General features: G+C 32.5%; 1 protein-coding gene and 1 non-coding gene across 2 annotated transcripts; one reads left to right on the top strand and one right to left on the bottom strand.

Moving 5' to 3' along the window:
• Positions 1–581: 581 nt before the first annotated feature.
• TRNAV-CAC (transfer RNA valine (anticodon CAC)) lies at positions 582–655 on the bottom strand. The gene has a single exon. It is a non-coding gene; the product is annotated as a tRNA-Val (tRNA).
• Positions 656–1,282: 627 nt separating this feature from the next.
• Positions 1,283–11,876, top strand: LOC102593380 (folylpolyglutamate synthase). The gene is made up of 17 exons (XM_006355622.2): positions 1,283–1,419; positions 1,542–1,577; positions 1,926–2,077; positions 2,171–2,236; positions 3,127–3,236; positions 3,560–3,620; positions 4,743–4,826; positions 4,949–5,005; positions 5,114–5,174; positions 5,456–5,502; positions 5,630–5,707; positions 6,858–7,022; positions 7,112–7,411; positions 8,636–8,714; positions 8,895–9,044; positions 9,967–10,127; positions 11,151–11,876. The coding sequence occupies exons 2-17, from the start codon at positions 1,568–1,570 to the stop codon at positions 11,208–11,210; spliced, it is 1,641 nt and encodes a 546-aa protein (XP_006355684.1). The 5' UTR covers positions 1,283–1,419; positions 1,542–1,567; the 3' UTR covers positions 11,211–11,876.
• The last annotated feature ends 6,305 nt before the right edge of the window (positions 11,877–18,181 follow it).

The following is an 18,181-nucleotide window of genomic DNA, read 5'->3' as shown; positions in this document are numbered from 1 at the left end:
CAATAACAACATTGTCACTTGGTTCATCGATAGTGAATAAACTCACTTAATTTTAGTTGACCTTTTATATAGGAATTTGATTCTAATCAAACATATAGTTTAAAATATGAATAAATTAAAACGGAGAGAGTATTTTGAAACAAGTTGGAGTATATGGGCTGATATATAGCATACACACAAATATACATAATCTACGAAAAATACATACAACTGAATATACAAAGAACTTTTAAATCGTGTTGTGTACATCATATTTCATTGATTATCTTTTTTTTTAAAAAAAGAGAAAGTTGCACCATATTTGGAAGGAAAAACTGATACTCCACCATTTATTTAAATTTGTTTGTCCTAATTTTATTTGGTACAAAGTTTAAGAAAGTAAATATGACTTTTTTAATCTTATGATCTTAAATTAAGGATATATCAAACACATCAAAATATTCTTTAATTTTTGTGGTTTTTAACCTATCACATGGAAAATTATAATTAAAAAGTTACTATAAAAGAAAATTATTTAAATTCAAAACTATAACACGCGAGCCATCGATTATAATGGAATTAAACAGCAAAAAAAAAAAAAATGTCTGAGCCCGGGTTCGAACCGGGGACCTCTAGTGTGTGAGACTAGCGTGATAACCGACTACACCACCCAGACAATTTGTTAATGTTTGAAATTTAACATTCATCATTGAACACATTTCTTGACAATTCATGTGTAAGACTCTCGTACACATATACATGTATAAAATTGGAAAAATCGAAATATTTTAAATATGTTTTTGACCTTTCATTCAATTATACACAACTTGTTTGAGAATCAACTTTGTATAAATGGAACCAATATGAGTTGTGGTGCAGTGATGTGATTGCTTCACTCTTAATCAAAACTTTTATATTCGAGCCTTGGGTATGAAGAAAATTTTGGGAGCAGCACCCCCAAATAAGCCTTACAATACGCGTGATCCAAATTTAGTCGGGGTTTCAATATGAGCTCCGAACACCGAGTGAGAAATCAGAAAAGTACATAAATAGTATGCAATTTGTTTTACTAAAAAAAAGTTGATATTCAAAATATGTAGTACTAAAATCATTTTCATTTGTAACAAAATTTACATAGGGCATACACTTTATTTTCCTCAAATCTACTCAGTATAGTATAAAAAGTACATATAATACTCTCTTCCTTTTATTTTACGTATATCACGTCAAATAGTGTCACATAAAATATAACGGAGTGTGCAGTTGTTTAAAGAATAAGACAGTGCATGGAGGCAACTATAATTATACTACTTTTTTTTTTCTCCGCTATACTCCAAAGCCAATTACCAACCCAGTTTATCATCTCACTCTTTTCAACAACCGCTACTTCTGAGTTCTACTTCTCTGCTCCACGCTTCAAATCTCCATCTCAGATTTCTGGTAAATCCTCTTCTGCTGCTGCTACCTTTGTATCAATCTCCATCTTCGTTTAATTCGTGTTAATAGTAGTATAATTCGTTCCTTTCGTTGCTGATTTTTGTTTCGCTTTTTAATTTGTTCAGGTTTCGCTGTTGTGTATCAATCGAAAATGTCACAAAGTACATACCCTAATTTTAACTCCTATCATATTATTGTTCCCGCAATTTTCAAGCTTGGATTCAGGATTTGAAGTTTATGAGTTGTTATTATGACTTCAAGTTGATATAGTATAGTAATATTGTAGATATTTAGTGAATTGATTAACATATGTATCGGGTTTGAGCAGACAACATGCTGGATCTGCTCGTATTGATAGGTTGATTAGTTGATAGGAAGAGGGAATATTGAATCTCTTGAGATTAGATAGAGCAATTAATTGGATGCATAGTTGATTGATTGTATTTTTTTGGTAATGGTTAATTGTGTTTGTATGTGAATGTATTTGTTCTGATTGGATTGAGTAATAGGTGAAGCTGGTGAAGGTAAGGATGAGATAAATCCAACTCTTTCTCCATATGAAGAGGCAATGGAGGCGTTATCGTCATTGATTACGAAACGGAGTCGTGCTGATAAGAGCAATAAAGGGGATAAATATGAGTTGCTCTTTGATTATATCAAGGTTGTTTTTCTTGTTCTTTACCTTTTCCAGTGTTATATGCTGGTGAATTGTTAATATGAAGCTGAGTTAAATTTCTACTGAAATGGGTCACAGATACTGGAACTAGAAGAACCAATTAAGCAAATGAAGATTATCCATGTGGCAGGTACCAAAGGAAAGGTAATGAGTTGAATGGGATCTAGTCTGCTATAGATAGGATCAATTTTGAATCTGTCACGAGCACGACTCACATCTTGATTGAATTTTTAAAATTTGAGTAATTGAGGTTTGTCTAACATGTCAAGGCATCCTACTAGACCTTGTTGATATCTCATTTCATAAATGTTGTTGTATCTCCAATAGCTTTGGAAGAATATGGCTTATGCTCCATGTCTTCTATTTTCTAAGCACTTCTCTAGTTGTTTTCCTGGAGCATCATCAGTTTATTTTACAAGTATATCATATTTCTTTCTTTCTTCTGTCCGTTTCTTTTTGTTTTATCCTTTTTGTTAGTTATTTTCATTGGAAAAGGATTTCTAATTTCTTGATGTTTAATCCACATTATCAAATGCCTTTGAAATCCTAAACTATATGTATCAACTATCTTACACTTACCTCTTTTGCCTGTTGCAATCTTTGAATCAATTGACAAATTAACTTGCTGCAGGTCAAGTTTAAGCTCTATAACAATCTCTAGCTAAAAGTACTCTTGATATTAATCAGAATCAGATTCAGTGATACTGCTCTGAGATTGTAAAATAAAATATCTACAAATATGCTGATTATTTTTGGAAATATAAGGATGCTCATGGACATAAGATGAATGCAGAATGGATATACTGTCTAATGTGTGTCAATTTCTAATTTTCTATTAATGGTAATGTTCTGCATAATTTCTGTTAACACATTTTATCTACATATGTTCCCGCAGCTGGGCTTGCATTGGATCCTTTAGTTGACGCATGTTTGCAAAAAGTTTTTCTTTTGATATGCAAGAGAATTACACTATTTTCGACCTTGTTAACTAATGGTTTATATCCCTGACTTTTTTTGTTATGGGTTTCATGAAGGGTTCAACTTGTGCCTTCACAGAGTCTATATTGCGCAACTGTGGCTTTCATACTGGTCTTTTTACATCTCCTCACCTCATTGATGTTAGAGAAAGATTCCGATTGGATGGGTGAGTGAGTTTCAGCTCAGATGTTTGGATCATCATGCTCTAGATCAGTTAAAGCTGAAAATCTCTTTCGACTCTTTTTTTAAATAAAGGAACTTAACATTATTTCACTCGCTGTGAAATTTTGTTGGCCCTGTAGGAGTACTTTATTTCCCGCTTTATCAATCTCTTTTGGTGTGATCGGATGTTCATATACGATACAAATGGCTAACAGACTCTTGAAATAACATCTACTTTACTTCTTTCCACCTGATATCAAATTTCAATTTATAAGGTTATATTAAATCTCAGTTGATAACTCTGTCACTAAACTTGGTGTCTTTCAGAACGGACATTTGTGAAGAGAAGTTTTTGGCATATTTCTGGTGGTGCTTCGATAGATTCAAGGCAAGTAAAAATTGATGTGTTTCTTGGAATGCCAACTTATTTGATAATTCCATCCTATTTTAAGTATTATGCGCAATGATAGTTACATGTGGTAGTTCTCTGGAGGAATTAATATTTTGGATGAAACCTCATAACACAAAGTAGTCTTTTAAATACGATCCATGAGTAATTTGACCATATTCAAGAGAATCCTAAGATGAATATGCAGTCATACAAGATTAAAATTAAAAATGATCATATTCCCCTGAAGGTGCAAGTAGTATGCATTGAGGAGAAAATGAGAGAAGGTCGCTTGAGATGGTTCGGTCATTCCTGCGTCGACCTACATATGCACCGATCTATAGGTGTGAAACTATGCATAGTGAAGTTGGTAAAATAGGATGAGGTAGACCTTAAATCACATGGAAGAAAATTGTCTCGAAAGACCTACAATTTCTTGGGATCAATGCAAACTTTGCTAAAAATAGAGCACAATGGAGTAAAAGATTCTAATAGGTAATATCTCCTAGAGGGGAATATGATTTATTCTTTCTAGGGAAATTCTAATATTATTATTGCTATTATTATATATATTTAACTTATTTTCACTTTAATTTTTATTTGGTATAATGATGACATGAGTGGAGCTTAAATGGAGAAGTGAGGATTCATATAGGCGAGATCCTAACTTGTTTGGGAAGAGACACAATTGTTGTTGTTGTATAAGAACAACTCAGAAATTGTCTAACTAACCGTACTGTTACTCACATTTCTATACCACTCCTCTGAGTCCATTTATCTCCTCCAATTGGTTTTGGTTAAGCCACAAGTTGATTTTTCTTTTCATTTTGACCAATTTCAAAATAGCTAATGTGTATTGTATGTGGTCACTGCAAAGCTGATGATTGGAAGTATTATAATCCACCATTTGTAGCATTTCAATTCAAGTAAACAACATAATTTCTTCATAAAAAGGCAAACAACATGGATTAGTCCTGATTTTATTTTAACAGGTCTTGCATAACATGTAACTCTGGTCTCAGATCTCCCCAGCCTGGGAGAAGAAGTGTCTATTTTCTGCTTCTAATGTTTGGTTTGACCTGGAATGTTTATATAGGGTGATTTTCGGTATTTCTTGTGCAGGAAAGAGCGACTGACGAGGTCCCAATGCCCACTTACTTTCGTTTCCTTGCGCTTTTAGCCTTCAAAATATTTGCAGCAGAGCAGGTGGGTCCTGGTGACTTTCCATGGCAAAACTGGCAACTGAATATGCATTCATTAATCTAAAATTGAATTTCAACTGTAGTTTATCACAAGTAGTGATTCTTTTGTGCATTTTCTGTGAGCAGGTTGATGTTGCTATTTTGGAGGTTGGACTAGGAGGCAAATATGATGCAACAAATGTGGTATTTAATCGACATAATGGACAATGTTTGCTACAGTGATCATTCAATACTTCAATTTCTCAGTCATTTTTGGACATCCACTATGATGATGCGTGTTATTCTTTTCAGGTCGAAAATCCAGTTGTTTGTGGCATAGCTTCACTAGGGTATGACCACATGGAAATTCTTGGTTAGTGTTTCTTCTTCAATAATTTTTGGTAGAAATCTGTTAATAATTGAATAGAATGTGCTCGGAAATCTGTAGATGGCATCTACCTCAAAAAATGCTGCAAAATGACACTAAAGCTTTTTCTGCAAGCCTTACTATTAGATGTTTGATCAATCATACCTTCATTTACATTTAAATTTGATCCGGAGATCTATTGTGTCTATTTTATGATATTAACTTGGTGGAGTATCTTGATCTTGTTTTGATTGCTTTTATCCTCATGCATGAACTACTATCATCAGGAAATACTCTTGGACAAATTGCTGGAGAGAAGGCAGGAATCTTCAAGGTTGAATAAAATATCACATCTTACAAAATTGTGCCCCTTGATTATATAATATCATCCTGTTTTAGGCTTTTCATTTCATTTCTTGTTCATTTGTTTTCTTCCTCATCTGTGTTTATGCTTGAAATAGCGAGGAGTGCCGGCATTTACTGTTCCCCAGCCTGACGAAGCAATGCTTGTGCTTGAAGAGAAGGCTTCTGAGTTAGATGTAAGTCAAAATTTCTGTTATATGGTATAAGTGTTAGTTTCCTTTTGGTCCTAATTGTTATACCCATTCTCAACTGTGACCTTGCACTTCTGATTTCATCACTGAACCTTTGGTTTGAGCGACTTGCAGCTAGCATCATTCAAAATATTTACTGTGAGATGGTTTTGGTGTGCATCTAGTTGTTTTCTGTAGTAATCTATTGATGTAAATGGTGACCATTTGGATAAGTATGGTTTTTTGCCTGCTTAAGTGTGAATTTTGAATGATTGTTAGTTCGTATTTGGATCTGAGCATATGTTTTGATGGTGGCAAAGTTACTGATGGCAGTTGCTGGGGATGACAGACCGATGTTTCATCAGAGTGCTCTGTTTCAGCACCTAGTTTCATGATTCGGGAGCATTGATGTTGATGTGCAGAGTTTTCATTTCCCGCATTTTAGTTTTCCAAATATTATTATGATTTTTCTAATACAGAATCTCTTGCTTATTTCTTATTTTATACAAAGAACCAATCTATTCAGGTTGTCAAACATGGCTTCTATGGAAGTAGATTCACGCAGGAACTTCAATTCAGATCAATGTAAACTTTTTATATGTCTCAAGCTTAAGTATGAGTTCAGGAAGTGCAAAATGAAAGCATAGTTATAACCAATTAAGTAGCTGTAGGTATAGAGGTAATGTTTGCATCAGACAGAATATAAGTATTTTTTAAAAATGAATATAAGTATTAGCTTTTGTGGTTGCAAAAAATATTGTGATGAGCATTAGATCTATATGTATTTGTTCAAGTAGATTGACATGTGGATTTCCATTAGATCAGCAACTAAGGTTGCAATATCTTAGCTCGAAGGTGAGAGGAACAAAAAGAAGCAGCAACTAGTTATTTGCTGACATCCAAGGGGGACTTCATCCAAATTCGTTAACTGGATGAATAAAACTGTCTATCCAGTTGGACAGAATGGTACTGAAATGAAAGGTCATAGTGGGATTTATTTTAGGGAGAATTCTCATATCAGATATCTCTTATCAACTTTTCCTTCTTTAAAGGGATGAAATTTTCATCTTTGATCTATGATGAACTTTCCTTCTTAACAGGAACATAATTTATGTTAAGAAGTTTCTTGTTGATGTGAACATGTATTGTTGTGCAGGTACATCTTGAGGTAGCTGCTCCACTTGATGCCAGCGTGCTGAGTGGTTTGCATCTTGGGCTAGAGGGCGAGCACCAATACATTAATGCTGGGCTTGCCATTGCATTATGCTCTACTTGGCTACAGAGAACTGGCCACGTTGAAATTAATTACCTAAAAGAGATGGTAAATGATATCTCATGCATAGTTTTTAATGTGTATTCCTCCTTTCCCTCTTTTTAACTTCATTCTTTTGTTTTCCCCCTTCGAAATAGACACATCTACCTGAGCAATTTGTTAAAGGGCTAGCAACAGCTGCCTTACAAGGCCGTGCTCAAATTGTGCCTGACCAACTCATAGAGAGTGAAAGCTTAGGGGACCTTGTGTTCTACTTGGATGGTGCCCATAGTCCTGAAAGCATGGATGTATGTGCCAAATGGTTTTCTCTGGCAATCAAAGGAGATTACAAGCAACACAATTCCTATGAAAGTAATCATGGACATAATGAATTGGGACCCTCACATGATTCAGTAGAGATTAGCCATCATGAAGCATCCAAGAAAAGTTCAACCCAGGTAAGCTTATCTCAATGTCATCCAAAAGATTTCTTGTATGCTTCTTTGGACTACATGCTGCTTATTAGAGTATGAATTTTAAAAAACTTGAGTTTTTCTTGAGTTAAATATATAAGCCGAATTATTGAACAAACCTGAAGTTTCTTTGTCATATATACACACACACATGTGTGTATCTGTAACGTTGAATTAGCATCTTATTTTGTGTTCACTCCGGCAGCATTGTATAGAATAAGACAGAGGGAGCTCATTCTAACAGGGATAAACCCATCTCTAATTTATGTGCCTAAACTATTCAACCGATAAACTATCGAGAACCCCTCAAGAAGTTTTCCTATATAAATCTCACCTTTCCTGTTGTTCTGAATATTATAGACCCTCCCTTGTTTTATGGTTTGTGAAACCTAACCTATATTTTTACTCTCACCTTTCCATTTGAGTATTATAGAACCTCCTTGTTTATAATTTGAGAAATCAAACTTATTTTTACATGAATTGACCAACATGCCCTTTTATTTGTACTTCCTGAAAAGAAATATATTGGTCAATCTACTCTAAACCTATATAAGAGAGATTTATGTAACACTCAAAGCTAGGTGAGGAAGTTGCTACGCAGAAGCTCAAGGGAGGTCTATGTAATTACCCTTTATATTATCAGTACAAATCTTTTTGACATTTAACCCAAAAAAAATAAAGTCTTTTTGACAGGCCTGAGTTTCAAACATAGTTGAATAACTTTTATGGAACGAAATGTGTCTAGCAAGGATGATCAGAAGACTATTCTTTGGATAGTTGTCTCAGAAGTACACCCTTCGTTCTCATTCAATCATTTAATAAATAAGTGATGCTGACAACTCAAATATATTTCTGTATGATCTACAGGCAGATGAATTTTATTTAAATTTAAAAAGCTAATCTATCAATTTTTGTTTTAGTAAAATATTCTAAAAACTAATCTATGTTCAATTATCCTTCCAAGTCTTGATCTAATATTTTTGATCTCTAGTGCAAACAAAATAAACAGTTGTTTTATTACATAAATATCTACTGTCTTGAATTTGTCCATCGGGAAGTTGGGAAGTGGTGGAAGTTAAGCTATGACTCCTGCCTGTATGTGATAAGGAGAGAGCAAGTACATATAGACTCAGTCATCATTTATTTTTGAGATGCTGATTATTATTATTATTTGCCCTGCTAAATCTGGGAGTGTTGTCAAACCTGCAGTTCTTACTCTTCAACTGTATGTCAGTGAGGGATCCTGAACTACTTCTTCCAAGGCTGGTGAGGGCGTGTGCTAGTCATGGTAATTACTTGGACGCAGTCAATCTTACCTTTGAGTCCCTCAGATAAATAGCAAGGATAAAATTCTTGAAATCTTGTGGTCATTGCTGAATGATAATGATACTATAGCCCGGTGAGCTTAATGGTTTCTTTGCAACTTTTTATGTAGTTCAGGAGTTTGACATAAAGTCTAATATTTCAGGAGTCCACTTCCAGAAAGCACTCTTTGTACCTAATGTTTCAGTATATTACAAGGTGGGTACAAGTGCCTCAACTGCTGATACTCAAGTTGATCTGTCATGGCAGTTGACTCTACAAAGAATATGGGAAAACCTTGTTCGCGGGGAAAAAGGTTAGAAGTCATATTAAACTATAGTCAACATTTTAGTAGTTAGTATTTTGGAAGCTAACAATTCTCATAATTGACAAATATCATGGAACTAATTGTGTTCCAAATCCCATGATTAATATCTCTGAGACTTAATAATAGTTTTTGAAATAATCCCCCTTTATATTAGTAGAAAATTTGCTGGCATACCTCAGCCACTAGATATGTTTAATGTTAACTTACCTAATTCTCATCAATTATGGATACTTCATTCTTTAATGCTAAGACCATACTAGTGCAAAATGGGGATCGAGTGATTTTTCAGTTATGCGTCTCGACTTAAGAGGACACCTGATCCATGCTCTCTTCCCTTGGTAGAGAGGAAAATTTCTATACCTTGCATCTACTTAAATTGTGGAATATGAGTATCTAATATTTTTGAATTGAAAGAATTATATTCTTACAAATGCTTATTGAAGTCATTTTCTGTCATATGTCCAACCATACCGTTCGAAACATGCAGGACAGTGACTAACAATCCTCTTATATCTCACCAAGTATGATGTGGTCATCATTATTGAATGAGTTAAGAAAAATGTGGTTTAGGGGTCATATTGAGCAACAATCTGCTTTAATCTTCCTTTTCCCCTTTCATTTTTACATTAATGGACCTCTAAGAAACTAATAGGGTGACTAATCTTTCTGCATGTTTATGTACACAGAATTAAATAGCGTACTGACATCAATTAGATAAATCTGATGTGCCACATGTCTCTTGAATGTTATCATTTTATTTATCTGTATAAAAGTCTCAAGTATTGCCACAAGTGTGAAGAGATTGTTTATACAATTGGAGTTAATGGTTTTTAAAACCTCTCCTGAAATAGAAGCATAATTAATTGCTAAAAGATAAGTTGTGCTTTTACCTGATCCTATTTAGTTACAGGCAATGATGTGAAGAATACAGACCACACATATGAAGAAGTAACAGATGATTCGGAAAAAGGAGCTCAAAGTTGTGAGAACAGCAAAGTGTTTCCTTCACTCCCAGTAGCAATAAACTGGCTTAGGGACACTGTTCGTAAAAACCGATCTGGTCACTCCCAGGTAATGCCGAATCATGCATGCTTACTGTGCATCAATGAATAGAACAACTTTTTGCCTTACAAGAATTAAAGGAGATCAATTTTTATTGATTACGAGATAACTCTCTGACATACTTGAACTGAAATCTGTAGAAGTCAAATACCATTCCCTCCGCTCTCCATCCAAAATTGAATTTCACTTTTCTTTTTGTCCTGTGATATGATATCATCTCCCTGTTTGGTAGTGTGTGTTAGTATTTCACGTAGGATCTTATTCTACGATCTTTACTAGTACCTGTCGCTTTATATGTTGTGTACTTCTTGTTATTTTGCTGTCATTATTTTCCTTTTTTCCTGCTTTGATTACTCTGCTTTTGAGCCAAAGGCCTACCGGAAACAACCTCTCTACCTTACAAAGGTAAGGGTAAGGTTTGTGTACATCCTACCCTCCCCAGACCCCACTTGTGGGTTTTTACTAGGTGCGTCGTTGTTATTATTGTCTTGTGGTAAAGCAATGTTCACTTCTTCAAGTAACACTTGTGTAACACCAAATATTAATATATAATCATTAGATTTACTTTTAGCATCTCCAACACAACTTTTCCCCTTGTCTGTTTATGAAAATGAAAATGTAACATGTAGGTCCTTGATGTTCCCGCATTTAGCACTTAATAATCTTGTTTATATCTTCTTTTGATAATAATAATCATGCAAGTCTAAATTGGAAAAGTTATGTGGCAAATTAAGTAACAGTGAACTAGAATTTCAGGGAAAATACTCTTATTGGGGTCCTTGTTGCATAGTACTTTCTTGTTTATCATTATTACTGCGAAAGCGGTACTAATTGTTAAGATTTTCTTTCTAGAGAGCATTTACACTTTCCAGTATGCATGCAAGAAATCTTACTAATTGCAGAACAGATATATTCCTCGTCTGCCATAAGCTTAACTTCTCGTCTATTTCTGTAGAGTAAAATAGTATTGTCCTTTAGCATTGTTCGATCCTGTATATAGCAAACTAGTTAATGTTTCTGTTGTTTATCTAGGTTCTGGTGACGGGGTCTTTGCATCTCGTGGGTGACGTTCTAAGATTAGTCAAGAAGTGAGCTGCTAACGTCTATCTATAGTCCCTCGGTTTTTCCAATTCATGGTTGCTTATGATGTTCCAACGAAGAACAGAAAGACTTGATAAATTTGTTTTCTGTTTACTGTCCTGAAGCATCAACCTCTCAGTTATACCAGCTCCAGTTGATCTCCAGCTCTTGGTCAGAAGTTGGAGATTGATTTTTTATGTATTGATTGCATTTTCAATAGATCCTTGTGGTCCGGCCTTACCCTGAACCCCGTGCATAGTGGGAGCTTGTGCACGGTGCACCGGGATACCTTTTTTTAATTGCCCCTTTTTAAGCTCTCATGCCTTTTTTATGTATTAAGAAAATGAAATACATAATACGCATTTTCAATAGATCCTTGTGGTTCGGCCTTTCCCTGAACCCCGTGCATAGTGGGAGCTTGTGCACGGTGCACCGGGATACCTTTTTTTAATTGCCCCTTTTTAAGCTCTCATGCCTTTTTTATGTATTAAGAAAATGAAATACATAATACGCATTTTCAATAGATCCTTGTGGTTCGGCCTTTCCCTGAACCCCGTGCATAGTGGGAGCTTGTGCACGGTGCACCGGGATACCTTTTTTTAATTGCCCCTTTTTAAGCTCTCATGCCTTTTTTATGTATTAAGAAAATGAAATACATAATACGCATTTTCAATAGATCCTTGTGGTTCGACTTTTCCCAAAATCCGTGCATAGTGGGAGCTTGTGCACGGTGCACTGGGATACCTTTTTTTAGTTTCCCCTTTTTAAGCTCTCATGCCTTTTTTATGTATTAAGAAAATGAAATACATAATACGCATTGTTTTACACTGATAAATAATAGTATCAATTCTGCTAGTTTCATTTCCATATAAAAGGGAATGGGGTTCGAACCTATGATACAATCTTGTGTTATAACTCATAGCTCTAATCCCCAATTCCTTGGTGAAAAAACTTGTTGCCTTTAAATTATCGAAAAAAAGAAAAGAAGGAACCGTGCAAAAGTTATTTTTTGTTGAGATGAATTAATTTTACGTGAAAAAAATGTATAACGAAAAACTTATAATATTTGTGTTTAACATGTGATGAAGAACCTTGGTTAATAAATTGACGTAACAAAATTAGTCAACAATAATTTCCTAATGCAAGTTTAGCGATTCTTCATCTAATTTATTTGAGGGAATTTTTTCCTAGGTAAACGACTGTTCAGAATTCAGCTAGCCAATAAAATATAGTTTGTAAAAAAGAACAAATAATTAGTTAAGAGTCCATTCAAATAGTAAACCCCATTTTATTATTTTGTTGATCAATTTTTTTCTTTTTCAAAAGTGATACTTCATAGTGAAAGAAGACAGTTTATCCTAAAGATATCCTAAATTCATTGTAATTATATTATATTAAAAGATAGAAGTCTCACTACTAACTTTTAGTCTTTTAAGCTGACGATCTTTGAGAACTTGATTTTTAATGCGAAATATAAAATTCATAACAAAGTAGTAATAAATAATATATACGAACTTATTATTGAGATAAAATCTAAATCCACCTTTTACAACAGATCGAAATGAATATCACGTTAGTAAAGTTATTCTTATGGCTATATGAAGAGAAGCAAAGCTTCATATACAGCTTCACTTCCTCCTTGCTTTTTTTCATGTTACTTTTATAAAACTTACAACTAAGTAATATAAAGTGCATAAAAAAGGCACTTGACATGTATCAATTGGTTTGACATTAAGTAATTAAAGTGTACTAATTCTTTTTTACCTTAACTTTATGTATAGAATGTGCAATATGGTGCTTAGACAATTCAAAAGTTGCAAAAATTAACCACTTTTTAAATCCTGTCCATAATGTCTCCCTACACTACTCCCCCACTAAAATCTGATCCCAATTGCAAATTTTATTGGGGAAAGAGAAACAAAAAGAAAAAAAGGATTTTTGTATTTCTGAAGAAAGAAAAAAGCTGCTAACTAGCTAGTCATTCAACTTTAATATAGTATTCCATATTATAATAATGCGGTCGTAGTGGAATGGTAAATATTTCTTCAGGATTCCAAGTTTTGAATACAAAATCGTCTTTACTAGAGAATTTTACAACAAATTTGAGATTTATGGATGACTACAACAAATAACGAAATTAGCGGATAATAATATAATTGTTGTTACATATTATATTTAGCGGCAATAATAAACATAGATATTTATAACCAATACTTTATATAAATACCGTTGAAAACTTTAGTGACTTTGAATATAATGACATTAGCTCAAGTTATTACAAAATATTTTTACGATAATAAATATTATTGCTAAATTTATTGTGGTAATTCGAATACAAATATAAATATCAAGCAATAGGAGAAAAAAGATAAACATTTGCAGTAATATTTAAAATTCAACCACTATTTGAAATAGTAAATTAATTAGTGAAATTGTTTAATTAATTAGGATTTAGGACTCAATTTGCAGCCACTAAATCCTGATGTCGGCCTTTGATGAATAAAATGTAAATATATATATACTAGTATTCTTTTTTTTCTTTATTTATATTTCTCGATCGATATCAGTATTCATGTTAGAATTTGATTAATTGTACATTACAATATTAACACTTCTAATAAAAAATTTTAAAATTTCTCGTAGGCTCGAACCTGAATGTTCCCAATAAGATTTTCTTCATGTGATACCATATATACTCGCAGGCAATTAAGAAGGTACTTTAATTAATCTATTTTTTTTAACCTTATATGCCTGACAACAAAGTGAGTGCCAACAATTTATGCCTTTTCCTTTTTAATAACCCAATCAAGATTTAAATTTCCAATAAAAAGAATATTATGGTTATGATTTATTAATTAAAATAATATTGGACTTTTATTAGTTGTAATGACAACACTAAAGAAGAAGAGTACTGATTCTAATTAACTTTTTTAACGCATAAAATCGCTGGAAGAATAATTCAGTAAAAGTTGCTGATCACCAAAATAAAATAAAATACTAAAACAATTAGATGAGGCACAATTCTCTATGTTTCATCTTTAACTTGTGCTAACATAACATGGAGTAATTTTTAATTATTTTTTTACTCGATGTTCGATATTATATTAGAGTCCTTATTCATCATGTAAAACCATAAATATAATAGTTTTGACTTAAATATTGTATTTATATTTAAGAATCCATTTAACATGTATTTTCTGAATTATTTTCGAAGATATAAGACTTACATCAATTAATATGGTTATTAGCTTATTATGATAAAATATTCATATTAATTATTGTTTTTAAAGAAAAATATCAAGTTAAAAATGGATAAGTAAAAGTAAATCGGTAGGTGTATTTTGGTTAACCTTTAATTAATGATGAATCAATATTGCTACAAAATGATAAGACAAAAAAATTGAATAATAGTACCACTCAAACCAAAATGATCTGAAATTGAATAAAAGAAAAAAAAAACCAGATGCTACACTAATCCTCAAACAAAGAATCTCAACTACATTTCATTTTATATATATATGAGAAAATAAAATAGAGAAAAAAAATATGTAGAAATGCTTGCTAGCTCCTTTTCGATTTTTTTTCCAGGTTCGATATCCACATTGAAGTCTGATTATTTTAGATTCGCGTCACGTAAGACTCTGTTCAGTGGAAAACGTTTCATACTAAAGATTTTTTCATAACCAAATTCGAACTCGAGACCTAGCAGCTCCAGCCGTTGCACCACATCTGGTAGTACTCCTTTATGAATTTAAGATACCTCAACTAACAAGAAATGGTATAACAACAGTCATCAGTTAATGACTCATCACAATACTATGTGAATTTGAGACCGTTAATTGCTTTGCTTGAGTGATTCTATAGTATAAGAATTTATTCTATTTTATTATATTATCGCATCATCTTTACTTGTTATAATACGTAACCTATCTTATTTTCAAGATCACAAATCTATATTCCAAAAAGTATTATCTAAACTATTTTGCTCAGACTCTTCAAAAATATATTTAAATGCATATCAGATCCTTCAAAATAATGTATTATATAATATTTTCGAGTAGTCCGAACAACATAACACAATACAATCTTGTATATTAACGGATGGTGTGTATATATAACTTTAAACTTTTTTTTTAAAAAAAATTAGAATATTTTTGAATGACTTTTGAATGGACAGGTGCTTGGATGTATGATAATATTCGTTTTAATAATTCTTTCTAACTTTTTATTATATTTTCATAAAATGCTTACCAAAAAGCATAAAGGCATAATTTAATTTGTATATCAACTTGTTGACAATACATTAGATAGGGAAAAATTCTCTTAGAGAAAACACACAACCGTTAGAAGTTGGTATGGCCCAATGACCAAAAATGGTAGGGGGTAAGGGGGACTTTTGGAAATAGGACATTTGCATGCATGGTTGACTTAATATTACTCGTTCAGTCTCAAATTATCTGTCGTAATTTTTAAGAATGATTATCTCAAATAATTTGTTGTTTTAGAAGTTCAAGACAAAATGAGTAATTCTTTTTTTCATTCAATCCTTAGTAGTAATAGTTCTTGAAGATTACAAATATTTTGATATATAGAGTATATATTTAATAAGGAGAGATTATATCTTAAAACATAAATGAGGATAAATATAGTTTTTTTTTAAAAAAAATTCTCCTCATTAATGTTTTTTAAGAGACGTATAAAAGAGAAACACGACAGATAATTTGAGATGAAGAGAATAGCAAACTATAGAAGTAGATATTGTGATTTGTTTTGTGGGCAAGGTAAAGTTCTTTTCTAGTGAGTCCGGCCTCAAAATGGACACTTTTTGGGCACTATATATAAAAAGGGGTCCTTCCTAAAAACACAGATCAAAATGGATCCTTCTTCCCCCACAAATGGGTGAATTATCCACCCTCTGTCTATAACTCCACCCTAAATTACATAGCAAATTCATCAGTTTTCATTTTGCACGAGGCTTAAGAAATTATAAATAAAAAAATAATTTTACTAATTCACCCCTTAAAAAACTTCTTGAGAATTTTACAAACAAATGTGAACACTTTCAAAAAGAGTTAATTGCAAGGGTAATATAGAAAAATTTTAATTAACGCTTTCTTGATTTAGTAAGGTGGACAACTAATATGAAACAACTATTTTTAATATAACAATCAACTGATATGGGACGGAGGGAGAAGTTCGTCCACAAATGGGAAAGCTACTACTTTTTTTAATTACATTTTCTTAACTTTTCACGTGAATGGTATCTCTCCTTCAATAATAAATATGTGTTCTTATTCATTTAACGTTTTCTCATTTATCTTTTATCTTCTTCTATTATAGTTCGTCATAATTCAAGCTATAAATTTATAAAAATACTTAGGTGAACCTCCATCGTATATATCTAATGCTTACCGAAAGGCAAAAGGCATCATTTGATTTTGTTCATCAACTTGGTGACAATACATTAGATAGGGAAAAATTCTCTTAGGAAAAAAACACAACCGTTATAAGTTGGCATGAACCAATATGACCAAAAATGGTAGGGGGTTAGGGGGACTTTTGGAAATAGGACATTTGCATGCATGGTTGACTTAATATTACTCGTTCAGTCTCAAATTATTTGTCGTGATTTTTTAATTATCACAAATGATTTGTTGTTTTAAAAGTTAAAGACAAAACAAGTAATTCTTTTTTTCATTCAATCCTTAGTAGTAATAGTTCTTGAAGATTACAAATATTTTGATATATAGAGTATATATTTAATAAAGAGAGATTATATCTTAAGACATAAATGAGGATAAATATAGTTTCTTTTTTAAAAAAAATTCTCCTCATTAATGTTTTTTAAGAGGCTTATAAAAGAGAAACACGACAGATAATTTGAGATGAAGAGAATAGCAAACTATAGAAGTAAATATATTGTGAGATTTGTTTTGTGGGCAAGGTAAAGTTCTTTTCTAGTGAGTCCGGCCTCAAAATGGACACTTTTTGGGCACTATATATAAAAAGGGGTCCTTCCTAAAAACACAGATCAAAATGGATCCTTCTTCCCCCACAAATGGGCGAATTATCCACCCTCCGTCTATAACTCCACCCTAAATTACATAGAAAATTGATCACTTTTCATTTTGCATGAGACTTAAGAAATTATAAATAAAAGATAATTTTACTAATTCACCCCTTAAAAAACTTCTTGAGAATTTTACAAACAAATGTGAACACTTTCAAAAAGAGTTGATTGCAAGGGTAATATAGAAAAAAAATTAATCAACGCTTTCTTGGTTTAGTTAGGTGGACAACTAATATGAAACAACTATTTTTAATATAACAATCAACTGATATGGGACGGAGGGAGAAGTTCGTCCACAAATGGGAAAGCTACTACTTTTTTTAATTACATTTTCTTAACTTTTCACGTGAATGGTATCTCTCCTTCAATAATAAATATGTGTTCTTATTCATTTAACGTTTTCTCATTTATCTTTTATCTTCTTCTATTATAGTTCGTCATAATTCAAGCTATAAATTTATAAAAATACTTAGGTGAACCTCCATCGTATATATCTAATGCTTACCGAAAGGCAAAAGGCATCATTTGATTTTGTTCATCAACTTGGTGACAATACATTAGATAGGGAAAAATTCTCTTAGAAAAAAAAACACAACCGTTATAAGTTGGCATGGACCAATATGACCAAAAATGATAGGGGGCTAGGGGGACTTTTGGACATAGGACAAGATTTTTATTAAAGGAGGTTAATATCTATTAGTTATATTTAAATATAATGTAAATTTTTGACGAAAAAAGGATTTTGATGAATTCTGGTTTTATCGGTGATTAGGGGACTTTTGAAGAGTGGGTCGTTCTCATATATTGCCAGAATCTTTTCGATTGTTCTCTGGTTACGCTAGATTTTGATAAAAGAAAGGGGGCCAGCGATACAAGAGGTATACATAAAGTATGAAAAAGGATACAAAATATG

Source organism: Solanum tuberosum, unplaced genomic scaffold (genome assembly GCF_000226075.1).
Source record: "Solanum tuberosum cultivar DM 1-3 516 R44 unplaced genomic scaffold, SolTub_3.0 scf00202, whole genome shotgun sequence".
Taxonomy (NCBI): Eukaryota; Viridiplantae; Streptophyta; class Magnoliopsida; order Solanales; family Solanaceae; genus Solanum; species Solanum tuberosum.
This window is presented reverse-complemented; position numbering and strand designations above follow the sequence as displayed.